Source organism: Aedes aegypti, chromosome 3 (genome assembly GCF_002204515.2).
Source record: "Aedes aegypti strain LVP_AGWG chromosome 3, AaegL5.0 Primary Assembly, whole genome shotgun sequence".
NCBI classification, from domain to species: domain Eukaryota; kingdom Metazoa; phylum Arthropoda; class Insecta; order Diptera; family Culicidae; genus Aedes; species Aedes aegypti.
In genome coordinates, this window is record NC_035109.1 from 50910394 (window position 1) to 50923628 (window position 13235).

Genomic DNA, 13235 nt, shown 5'->3' on the forward strand with positions numbered 1-13235 from the left:
ACAGAAACCTAAAGCGATTGGAAAGCACGTACAGGATAATGTGCTTAAGAGTAGCAAGTGCATACCGGACGGTATCTAAAGAGGCCGTGTGCATCATAGCCGGGATGACGCCCATCGGGCTCATCATCAAGGAAGATGTTCAATGCTTCAACCAAAGGGGTACCAGAGGAGTCCGCGACACGTGTAAAGAGGAAACGCTCAGAAGCTGGCAGCAGGAATGGGATAACTCCACTAAGGGTAGATGGACCCATCGGCTAATACCAAATGTGTCAGATTGGTATGGTAGAAGCCATGGGGAAGTGAACTTCCACCTGACGCAGTTTCTGTCAGGACATGGTTGCTATAGACAGTACCTGCATAGGTTCGGGCACTCAGAATCTCCTGCGTGCCCCAATTGTGCTGGTGTAGAGGAAACAGCGGAGCATGTCGTGTTCGATTGCCCCCGTTTCATTGTTGTGAGAGGTCGCATGCTCACTACATGCGGAGGGGACACGTCCCCCGACAATATTATAGAGAGAATGTGTGCGGATGACGAGTGCTGGAATGCAGTCACTACGGCTGTCACTCACATTATGTTAGAATTGCAGCGTCTATGGCGCGCCGACCAAGAGTTGGCTGCAGAGGATTAGCCCTGCCGAGGCTGGTCCCTTGTAACATTGTTTAAGTCGGCTAGGAGAAGCAGTTTGCCTAGGCTACTTCTGCTACACGTGTTGTGCTATATGCACTGGTCCCTTCCCGAAGAAATACCGTAAGGTGGTTCCGGGGAGATGAGGGTCTGAGTCCAAGGGTCATGTCGATGCACTGTTCACCACTTGAGCAATTCTAAATGAATTACTCATGCACAGTGCATAGGCTGGTTTTAGCGGGTCGTCGTTGGTGCGTCATCCCCGCATTCCCTGAGTTATCTTCTCAGGGGATCTGTTTGCAGATTTCCCCCTTCTAAAAAACAAAAAAAAAAAAAAAGGCTGACAGCGGCGACATTCTACTCCCTTAGTAGGGTCGGGTGACACTGGCCCGAAACGGCGAGTGGGTTAATGGCGCAGGCTGCCCCCGTCCCGTAAAACCGTGGCAGGCCTTAGAGTACGTTCCAAATCCGTCGCCTGGTTGTTCCAACTGGGCGGGAGTAGGCTCAGATGCCATTACCTGACCTGCGCCGATCTGGCTCTGAACATAGTACCTCATAAAGGACTATGTCAACCCTAGCATGGCCTCCCTGCTTGCATAGATAACCATGGGATCATAAAGGCGACTATTCCAGCGGAGATGGATAGCGGCTCTTAGGGGGACCCATAAGAGATGATCAACCAAAACAAACAACCAGCGGAATGTGAAGGAGAGGCTTCTGGACCTATCAGTAACCGGCTAAGGTTCCCGCCAAGGAAGGAGGCGACCAACTTTATTGAAAACAGTGTGGGCAAAAGCCTAGATACTGTGACGACGGCAGGCACTGGCCGCTCCAGTGCAACATGTGTGGTGACCGATGGCCCGGGACTAATCGAGGCCATGGATCGCAATAGGGAGTACCTTCCTAAAATGCAGGTAGCTGCTGAGCAACTTGATGTCATCATCGAGTATGTTAAGAGCAAAACAAATATCAGCAAAGACTTGAAAACAAGTCTACTGAAATTGCGACAATCAGTCCTAGCTGCAAAGCAGGACTACGAGAAAGCCAAGGAACAACTTGGCAAGGTAGAAGGCCAAAAAGACACTAGGTCGTGTCAGACCGAAGTGTTTTCCTTCACAGGCAACGCGAATATATCTGATGATATTATTCGATATGCGATACGGAAGAGGGAAGCTTCCGGGGATGAATACGTGGCGAAAAGACGTATGGTTGCTAAGGGAAAAGTGACCTACGCGGCCGTCCTCCAGAGCGGAAAAGCTGGCACGAGCCAAGCCCCGCGATCAAGAGGACATGGCAACAAAGGAGAGGCCAACACCAATCCTAAGGCCAAGAAAGCCAAGAAAAAGGAGCCACGGGTTAACCGGAACCAGGCAGTGCATCCACAGGAACCACGGGCGCAAGGCAACAGCAACCCGTGGATACGAGTTGGAAATAAGAAAAAACAGAGGAAACCGAAAACGGAGCCCAAGGAGAGCGCTAAACCGAAAACAGCGAAACGTAGGAATTTAGGCGAAGCCCTCGTTATCAAAACGGAGGAAGCAAAATACGCCGAGGTTCTGAAGGCGATGCGAAGCACAGAGAAGCTATCGCCATTGGGCGCAGACGTGCGAAGCATAAGGCGAACTAGGATTGGTGAAATGATCCTAGTCTTAAAGAAGGACGCCAAGGAAAAGGGTGCAGTCTATAAGCAACTGGCACAAGAAGTACTTGGTGACGAGGTTGATGTAAGATCCCTTACTGCTGAAGCGACTCTCCAGTGTAAAAATCTGGATGAGGTCACCGATGCAGCGGAGGTCTCGGCTGCCCTCAAAGAGCAGTGTGACATCGACATAGCCAGTAAGGCCATTCACCTTAGAAAGGGCCCGCAGGGCACCCAGGTGGCGGCGATCAGGCTGCCGGTCGCAGAGGCCAACAAAGCGAAGAACTTGGGCATACTCAAGGTAGGCTGGTCGGTTTGCCGCCTGAGCATACAACAGCCTCCTGAAGTTTGCTTCAAGTGTTTCGGGAAGGGCCATAAGTCGTGGAATTGCAATGGTCCCGACAGAAGTAAGATGTGCAGAAAATGCGGCGCTGAAGGCCATAGGGCAAGCGATTGTAAGCAAATCGCTAAGTGCCTAATATGTGTCGACAGAGCAGACAACGGACACTTAACGGGCGGACCCAAATGTCCGGGCACAAGCGGAGTATCAAAGCAGCCAAAACGGAAGTAACACAGTTAAATTTAAACCACTGTGATGCAGCCCAGCAGCTGCTTTGGCAGTCAGTCTCGGAAACCAAGACTGACGTGGTGTTACTATCGGACCCATACCGCATACCAGCCAACAACGGGAACTGGGTGGCGGATAGGTCTCAACAGTTAGCAGCTATAGGGACGACAGGACGATACCCAATCCAAGAAGTAGTCTCTAGCTCAAATGACGGTTTTGCGATAGCAAAAATCAACGGCGTGTTCTATTGCAGTTGTTACGCGCCCCCAAGGTGGTCGATTGAGGAATTTTCCCACATGGTCGACAGGATGATAGCCGAACTAGCTAATCGGCAGCCAGTAGTGATAGCTGGCGACTTTAATGCATGGGCAGTGGAGTGGGGTAGCCGCTGCACCAATCAAAGAGGCCAACTATTGCTGGAATCCCTGGCCGCTTTAAATGTAGAGCTGGCAAATGTGGGTACAGTGAGTACCTTCCGCAGAAATGGTGCAGAATCGATTATCGACGTGACGTTTTGTAGTCCTAACCTTTTAGGTACCATGAACTGGCGCGTTGATGACGGTTATACTCATAGCGATCATCAATCGATTCGCTATAGTATAATACCAGGCGGGCGGAAGGCAGCGCGATGTAACTCGATCCAAGCCCGAGGATGGAAAACAGCGCGCTTCGACGGCGAAGTATTCACTGAAGCCCTGAGGCGCGAACGGAACACTCTGGACCTAAACGGTGAAGAGCTAGTTGCTGTGATATCACGAGCGTGTGATGCTTCCATGCCGAGAAAAGCCCCTCCTAGAGAGAACAGGCCGCCGGTGTATTGGTGGTGCGAATCAATTGCAAATCTTCGAGCAATCTGCCTTCGGGCTAGACGAAGAATGCAACGCGCACGCACAGAAGCACAAAGAGAGGAACGCGGTGCAGCATTCAGAGAGGCAAAGTTGGCTCTCAAAAAGGAAATCAAGAGTCGGAAACGGGCATGCTTTGAAAGCCTATGCGAGAGTGCCAATTCTAGTCCATGGGGTGACGCCTACAGAGTGGTAATGGCTAAGACCAAAGGAGCCATAGCGCCCCAAGAGAAATCGCCCGAGTTGCTGCGATCGATAATCGATGTACTTTTCCCGCACCATCCCATAAGCCCATGGCCCCCAGTGCCGTATGCGGCAGATGAAGAAGAAGAAGTGGCGAGAGTGACGAACGAAGAGCTGGCAGAAGTCGTGAAATCATTCGCGTCAAACAAGGCACCGGGACCCGATGGTATCCCGAATGTTGCCTTAAAAGCGGCAGTGAACACGGATCCGGACATGTTCAGAACCACGATGCAACGCTGCATTGATCAAGGAATCTTCCCGGATGTATGGAAGCGACAGAAATTGGTGCTACTACCAAAGGCGGGGAAACCACCAGGTGACCCGTCGGCGTATAGACCTATCTGTCTACTAGATACGACAGGCAAGTTATTGGAGAGGTTGATTCTCAACAGACTAGTACCGTCTACGGAGAGTGCGGACGGCCTGTCCAACAACCAGTTTGGATTCAGAAAAGGTAAATCTACTCTGGACGCCATCCAGTCGGTCGTTCAAACAGCTGAGGTGGCAATCGAGCATAAAAGGAGCGGCATCCGTTACTGCGCGGTTGTCACTCTGGATGTGAAGAATGCGTTCAACAGCGCAAGCTGGGAAGCAATAGCACACGCGCTTCACCGCCTCAAGGTACCGGTGCAGTTGTGTAAGCTTCTAGAAAGCTATTTTGATGGTAGGATTCTACTGTATGACACAGAGGAGGGGCAGAAAAGCGTTCGAATTACCGCGGGAGTACCTCAAGGTTCAATCCTGGGCCCGCTGTTATGGAATGCGATGTACGATGACGTACTGAGGCTGCCCCTTCCGACGGGTGTTAAGATTGTTGGCTTCGCCGACGATATCACCCTAGTGGTCTATGGTGAATCGATGGAGGAAGTAGAGTTGACAGCAGCGCACTTTATTTCCCTGGTTGAGGAATGGATGAAGTCTAGGAAACTAGGACTGGCCCTTCACAAGACTGAGGTGGTGGTGGTCAACAACCGCAAGTCCGAGCAACGGGCGCTTATCTCGGTAGGTGATTGCACCATAGAGTCCAAACGATCCCTTAGGCATCTTGGGGTAATGATTGATGACAAGCTGAGCTTCGCTAGCCACGTTGAATATGCCTGTAAAAGGGCATCTACGGCTATAGCGGCGCTTTCGAGGATGATGTCTAACAGCTCTGCTGTAATTGCCAGCAAACGCAAGCTGCTGGCAAGCGTGGCGCTATCCATACTAAGGTATGGAGGACCAATCTGGTCAAAAGCGCTTATAACGAGAAGAAACCTAAAGCGGTTGGAAAGCACGTACAGGATAATGTGCTTAAGAGTAGCAAGTGCATACCGGACGGTATCTAAAGAGGCCGTGTGCATCATAGCCGGGATGACGCCCATCGGGCTCATCATCAAGGAAGATGCTCAATGCTTCAACCAAAGGGGTACCAGAGGAGTCCGCGACACGTGTAAAGAGGAAACGCTCAGAAGCTGGCAGCAGGAATGGGATAACTCCACTAAGGGTAGATGGACCCATCGGCTAATACCAAATGTGTCAGATTGGTATGGTAGAAGCCATGGGGAAGTGAACTTCCACCTGACGCAGTTTCTGTCAGGACATGGTTGCTATAGACAGTACCTGCATAGGTTCGGGCACTCAGAATCTCCTGCGTGCCCCAATTGTGCTGGTGTAGAGGAAACAGCGGAGCATGTCGTGTTCGATTGCCCCCGTTTCATTGTTGTGAGAGGTCGCATGCTCACTACATGCGGAGGGGACACGTCCCCCGACAATATTATAGAGAGAATGTGTGCGGATGCCGAGTGCTGGAATGCAGTAACTACGGCTGTCACTCACATTATGTTAGAATTGCAGCGTCTATGGCGCGCCGACCAAGAGTTGGCTGTAGAGGATTAGCCCTGCCGAGGCTGGTCCCTTGTAACATTGTTTAAGTCGGCTAGGAGAAGCAGTTTGCCTAGGCTACTTCTGCTACACGTGTTGTGCTATATGCACTGGTCCCTTCCCGAAGAAATACCGTAAGGTGGTTCCGGGGAGATGAGGGTCTGAGTCCAAGGGTCATGTCGATGCACTGTTCACCATTTGAGCAATTCTAAATGAATTGCTCATGCACAGTGCATAGGCTGGTTTTAGCGGGTCGTCGTTGGTGCGTCATCCCCGCATTCCCTGAGTTATCTTCTCAGGGGATCTGTTTGCAGATTTCCCCCTTGTAAAAAACAAAAAAAAAAGAGGTTTGACTGTAATTCTTGCACGAACTTCTCCAGTATTTGTCTCTAGAGGAAATACGTAGAAATTTTTGAAGAAATTCCAGAAAGAGTAACTGGAGGAATCTCATAAGGAATTCCCGGATGAGCCAAATGAAAAACTGGTGCTGCAAATTTATCTTTTTAGCACAAATTACTGATTTTTTCTGCTAATCTGCTAATGGATCATTGAAGGTAGTTTTTGTCAGTGCTCACCGCATCAAAACAAAGGCGCCACTGTATATGGGATTTAACATTGTGACAGCTTTGCTCTTCTGTCAAACACGATTTTCAGCAATTTGGTTTACTGAACACTTCAGATCAGCAAAATTTTAAGCGAATCGCTTCACAGTAAGCTCTTACGGTGAATTTCACAGTAATCTCAACAGCTGAACAGTTCGGTGAAATAAAACACCGCAATTCCGTCGAAATTTTACGGATTGCGATGATTTTTCACCGAATACTGTAAACATTTACCGTACTCCGTTAATTTATTTCACCGAACTGTTCAGCTGTTGAGATTTTACAGGAATCCGTAAAATAATTTAAGAGTGTTCAGTTATTTCTGAGGTAATCTCGAATACCTACACTGCCGTTATACGCATAATTGTCCCATGTTACTTTTCGTGCATTTTTACTTTTTGTCATCAAACAGTTTATTTTTACGTATAGTTTTAGAAAACAATTACCAAAAAATAACTTTGTTCAGAAACTCAATGCAAAGCAAGCCAAGTCAATTTGTCCCATTGTTGAATTTCCACGCATAACTGACCCACTACTGTATTTCTACGCATAACTGTCACACTATGCAATTCGCTGCGCTGATCTCGAACAAAATAGTCAGTAGGCAGTTTTGAATTAGATGGTGTTTGGAAAAATCGTTTTGAACACCTTTTTACGTTGGCTTTACATTTCATGTAGAACACAACCTGTTTTATGTGTTTGTATTATCGGGATGCATTAATCATTCATGCGGGCCTGACGTCAGATTTGATTGAAATTTTCAATATCAACATTTTATTTCCCATCCATTTTTCAATGAATTTCAGTTGAATTTTCAGTGTCGATCACAAAATTTTTCTAGTTTTTAGAACCAGGGGCATCGATTAAAAATTTACCTTAATTTCAGATTCATCACGGGGAGTACTGAAATAATCCCACTTGAAGAATCAGTAACCACTATAATTTTGAGTCCATGGCTTGCGACAAATCAACTTCATGATTTAGTAAATCAAGTCTAAATAAAAATAGTTCGACCGTTTTTGGATGACTTGGCCACATGCTGGGTTGTTCCGAATACCGGTTCATTGGCTGAAGTGGCCATATTATATTGGCGAATCTGAAACCTGGCTTGCGACATATCAATTTTCATGAATTTGCAAATCAAGTTTAAAGGTGGTTCAAATGTATTTGAATGACTTGACCACATGTAGGATTGTTCCGAATTCCCGGTTCCTTAGGGGAAATGGTCTCTAAACCATCGGTTCTGAAACCTAGCTGACAACATCAAACTACATAAATTCCCAAATCAAGGCTAAATAAGGGTAATTCAAAGGTTCTTGGATAACTTGATAACATGCCAGGTTGTTTTGGATACTCTGTTCTTCAGGGGAGGTGGCCATTATATTGGCGGTTCTGAGACCTATCTTGCGACATATCAAACCTGATGAAGTCAAAGTCAAGTCAAAAGAAGAATAGTTTAAGAGGTTTTGGGTGACCTGGCCACAAACTGGATTATTCCGGATAATTGGTTCTTCGGTACAAGTGGCAAATATGTTGGTGATTCTAAAGCTTCATTTGCGATGTATCACATATCATGTTTTTGAAATCCAAGTTCAAAGAAATGTCAAATCGTATGAAGATTTGTGTCGTGAATTTTGAATTAAATATTTACTTCGTAGAATGTCATGTCAAGCCTGCAGCTGGAAAAGTCGATACATGAATTTATTACATCTTATAAACTCTCTAACTCACTCATCCACTCTTTCTTCCACTAACTCATACATTGCTTTCCATCCCAAACTGTAAAATCGTTTTTTTTTTCACTTCCCCACACGTGGCTCCGTTTGGCACATGTCACTTGAGCCGTCATTAGGTGCCTTAACAAAGTCTTGATGATATACGTCCTCTACCTTCGGTACAATCTATGCGTAAGAACGGTCATCTACAGCAGTATGCTTAGCACATAATTGGTCACTACCATCAGTGGGACTGTTATGCGTAGAAATTCACCAAAACCCCTGTATTTCTAGGCATAACAGTCCCACTTTGAATTTCCTAGCTAAATTTACTTTATTCCTGTAATAAAAACTCTTGACTCTAATGAACACGCTACTGTTGTAAAGATTTTAATTCAATTTACCACACACCTGGACAATACGAGGCCTAAATGTGTTAAAATCTTTAAACGCGTTTTTCTCGATTGTATATTTTGGAACATGGGACAATTATGCGTATAACGGCAGTACAGGCATCGGTGAAAAAAAAAATGTTGCCCCGTGGGAGTTGCCTAGGAATAACAGAAATAATATTAAAACTAGAGGAACCCCTGAAGGAAATTATCTTATGTTGAAATAAAATCGAAACCCTGGATAAAAGTACTGAAGAATTACTTGGAGGGATTCCTAGGAGATTGAAGGGAGAACGTATGGAAGAATTTCTGGTAAAATCGCTAGAAGGATTTGGAAGGAATTCTAAATTAATGTCTGCAGGAATCTCTGGAGAACTCCCTGGACGAATTTTTAGAGCATTTCTTGGAGGAAGTTTAAAGAAAAGCCCATGAGAAATCGCTAGAAGTATTACTGGATGAATTATGAGGGATTGCTAAATATTGAAGAAACTCCTAGAGGGATCTTTTTCTACTTACGTCGAAACTGGGACAGAGTCTGCTTCTCAACTTACTTTTATAGCATATAAACCCAGAGAGAACTTTTGTCCTTATCTTTTAATCATTTTCCCTCTTTTCAGCCCGGAAAGCGTGAAGACCCGCAACGACGTGTTCTACCTGCAACCGGAACGATCCTGCGTGCCGGATTCCCCCGTCTGGTACTCGACGCAGGCCCTCAGCAGGGATGCCCTCAGCAAAATGTTGCACAGGGTTAAGATGGTGAAGGAAATCAACATCGCCCTGCTCACCAGCTAATGAAACGAGTCCCAAGATGACGAGGACAGTGCTAGCTGCAGCAACAGCACTAACCACAACCTAATCAACAACTCCATCAACTCCTCCGCCATGAGCACCGCCGCCACGGTGGCCAACTTTTGCTCGATGAATCACGTTGCCAATGCACTCAGTTCCCTTCCGTTTCGCAGCCTGCAGTCATCGCTGCAGCAATTGCAACAACAACAACAACAGCAAGGTAGCAATGGTGGGTCCCAATCGGTGAACTCCACATCAGGAACCTCAACGACTACTGGTGGTAATTCTTCTTCCTCTTCCACTAGCGCGGCCAACGCCGTGGTAACCGGATCGGGTCAACAGCAGCCAGCCAGTTTCATGGCCAACAACACGACCCATCCTCCGCCACCACCGGATTACGATTACTACTACAATGACTACTATCGCCGCTGGAGCGGAATCATGAACTTCCACCGCTGATGATGATGATGATGGGGAGAGCACTTTGTGGATGTTGTTGTCGGGTAGGGCTGGTCAAACCTCGTCAATAATACCTTATTTTACCGAAAGGTCACAATCCGATCGTTGTCCTAGGAAAAAAGTTCAAATCTTTTCAGGAATGATCCAAACTTGGTGGTGCAAAGCACCATTCATCGCCACTCTACCAACGTGTAGAAAAAGGCAAAATCGACAGAAAGATAAGTTTCTTACCGAACTCCCTTAATATGCGACTCAAATTTATTGATTATTTTGTTGTTATTTGATTTAGAGAACCCACTTTTATTTACCCGTCAGAACGCAGTAATAATTTCGTTTCCCCTCACTCCGTTTCTTAATATAAGCGCGATTTTAAGTTTATCTTTTAAGCGAGAGGAACACGAGTCTTTGTAAATATTATAATTTAGTCTTGATAGTGGTGATCAACACCTACAGCAGCATTCGCTTAAATGGAGAAATATGGATTTAGGAAGTACACAAACAGAAAAACAGTTCTAGCAAGCAGAAAATACATTTAAACAGATTCAAACCTTTTCAGCCGTAAGTGTATGCGTCTAATAAATTAGAGAAATGGACAAAACCGAAGTATGGCACACATTCTAACTGTTAAGGATCTCCGAACGGGGAGGTTGTTTCGAGGATTCCTTCAAAAAAAGTAACTTAACACACTCTCGAAACCGAGAACCTGGTCCTCCCCTTTTTATTTTACTGGCGTAAGTATGTACGATATAATGGAGTCAGAGAATGTACAAGGATTGCCGTGTGTGAAATATCAAGATACTGAGAGCTAATTTAGATATGTTGTTTGATTGCAGTGTAGGGTCAGAGGAAACAGAGACAAGAATATTTTTTCACTGTAAAATACTATCGGATAAGTCACAAATCACAGACACACACATATATAGACACATTGACAAACAATGATAAGCAAAATATAATTCTATTGGTCAAAAAGCATACAGATTAGAAATAAAACCAGGAAGTAATTGAAAGCACATGTTGGATTTTTAGTTTGGTAGTGATAATCACAAAACAGAGCAATGAGCAGGGGAAACCTCAAGATGATGATGTTGTGAACGTGCTGGCGTCCGTTTCTAGAGCAAGATGGAGGATCATTTCGAGGACGAAAGCGGAACGATTTTGTAGCAAGCTCTCAGGTAAGTGCCTGGATTTAGTAGATCATCATCTGCTAGTGTATAAATCCCCATTTTGCCAGAACTTCTGAAAATCTACATGCCAGGAAAGGAAATGCGAGAAATAATTTCGGCAGACGGATCGCCCACTCATAAGCTGGCGACATGGCTAGTCAAGGAATTCCAATGTATGCCGAACCCCTTCCCCACTAGGTCGGTTAAAAATACCCAGGATTTCTCCCTGAAACTATTGGAGTCAGGAAACTTTAAGGATGACGAGATGATGGTGTTTTCCAAAGGAGCGGATCTTTTTCCCAGCGTTCCAGTAAAGAACTCCTCAAAACTCAACATCAACTATTACTACTAAGTCTACATAAGAGATTCTGTCCAACAGAGAATCCTGCAGAATTTTATCCAGGGGTTATATAGAAAAACATCCAATATTTCCTCAGAGCTCCAGAGATTATCGCAAGAGTTCGTCAAGAATTTATACAGAAGTTTCATCAGAGACTACTATAGGATTTATTTCAGCGACACTTTCAGGTTTTTTCTTGGGCATTGTACCATTAACGTCTATAAACAAGTACTACTTGATGATTCCGAGGAGGCATCTCTGGAAAAAATCCTGCGTTGAGACCTTCTTTGCCAAATTTTTCAAAGAATTTCTGCTGGGTTCTCTGAAGAAATCGTAGGAAGAATCTCAGGAGTAACTAGAGATATTATTATTGAAATTCTTGGTTTAAAAAAATCTGATCCGATAATCGAAGGAAATTCCAAGAAATCAGTGAATGCATCTCTGGCAAAATTATTGGTTGAGTTCATAAAAATGTCATAAACGGGAATCTTGGAAGAATCACTGGATGAACTCCAGACTTTTCTTGAGATAATTTTGGAGAAATTCATGTTGGAGTGCAACGAGCCGAGATGTGCTAGGATGTTTCCTTCAACTGGGCAGCTACTGACTGATGCTTCAATCAGCAGCTGTCACTCTCTTTATTCAAACCAGGTATACTTTTACAATTCAACATTCTACACAAATATCATACCTCTCTCAACGAATCTTCCACACATTTACCTACGACGACGCATGCTTCTCAACCGACGATTCTCCTACCTAAGGTGCGACACTACTTCTATTCCAACAGATGGATGGAGTGCAACTGTGTGAAGGTTTCAGGCGAACATTCCTGTCCGTTTGGATCCCGCCGGGGACTACGACAAGGTGATGGACGTTCGTGCCTGTTGTTCAATATTGCGCTAGAAGGTGTTATGCGGGGAGCCGGGCTCAACAGCCGGGGTATTATTTTTTCAATTTGTTTGCTTCGCGAATTGTAAGGGAACGTAAAAACCCTCTGCTATCATCTTGTCGAATGGTCGGACAAAAGGAGTATCCCTAGCAGAAAAGTAGAAAAAAAAAGTTGGCACCCCTCGAATTCCGCCAGCTCATGAGTTATAAGTTTTTCGCGATCGCGGGCGCACCAGACGCCATTATTTTGTATTTTTCGCAATCGTATCAAATAAACATGTAAAACAGATAAAATGTGTTTGGTTGTTACATAAGTGGTCCTTCGAGCCGGATATATGCGAAGTGGACAACAGTTTATGAGAGAAGGCTGAGAAATGAAAGTTTTTGCTGACGGTGGAGTAATGGCCGACAGGATCGACGCTGCGAGGCCTGTCGATCTGGTTCTGCTGCACAAGATTCTGTATTGTGATGACACGACGCTGAATTGGATAAGGAGGAGAGTACTGCGGTTCGAAGGCTTTGATTTCGAACGACGATCTCCTCAGTTTGAGGTTAGGATGCGAATCATCGAAGATGCAGAACCAGAACATGTACAAACTACGTGTGAAATATTGGATGTTCCAATCGGAGATGCGGCTTGTTCGAAACAAAATGTTGCAGTAGCCATCATGGAGCGACTATTTTCGATGACCGATGAAGCCAAGAATGTGTTGGAGAAAGAGCCATCGCGAACGCTGACGCCGCCACCAATGTCGTTGATGGCACAAACTACGGAGTACGGATTTTCGATGCAATCTCAGCGACCAGGAGGCGACCAGAGAGGCGTTTCGATTACAAGAAGTGTATCTTCTTCTAAAAGTGTTCAAGTAACAGTGATGAAGGCAAAACTGGAAACGGAAAGAAAATCAGCGCAGCTGGAAGAGCAAGAAGCAAAAACCAGAATGGAGAGGCAGCAGAAGCTACTTAAAGCTGAACTGGAGTTGAAAATTGCGGAAGCAGAGCTGAATGAAGAATTGGTTGAGCAGCGGGATGTAGATCCTTGTTTGATAGTTCACGATGCTGACCTAGATCGTGTACAGCAGTGGATACAGAACTTAC

The 13235-nt window shown here is 45.5% G+C and overlaps 1 protein-coding gene across 3 annotated transcripts in view; it reads left to right on the forward strand.

The window, feature by feature from the left end:
* LOC5564550 (zinc finger MYM-type protein 4) overlaps positions 1–10413 on the forward strand; it is a 59515-nt gene extending 49102 nt beyond the window's left edge. For 2 of the 3 annotated variants that reach the window (XM_021852015.1, XM_001648850.2), the window contains exon 8: positions 9110–10413. In XM_021852015.1, the coding sequence (XP_021707707.1) occupies positions 9110–9284 (175 nt within the window). In that variant the 3' untranslated portion in view covers positions 9285–10413. The remainder of the gene's footprint in view (positions 1–9109) is intronic. The other variant, XR_002501894.1, reaches the window with a different exon arrangement.
* The last annotated feature ends 2822 nt before the right edge of the window (positions 10414–13235 follow it).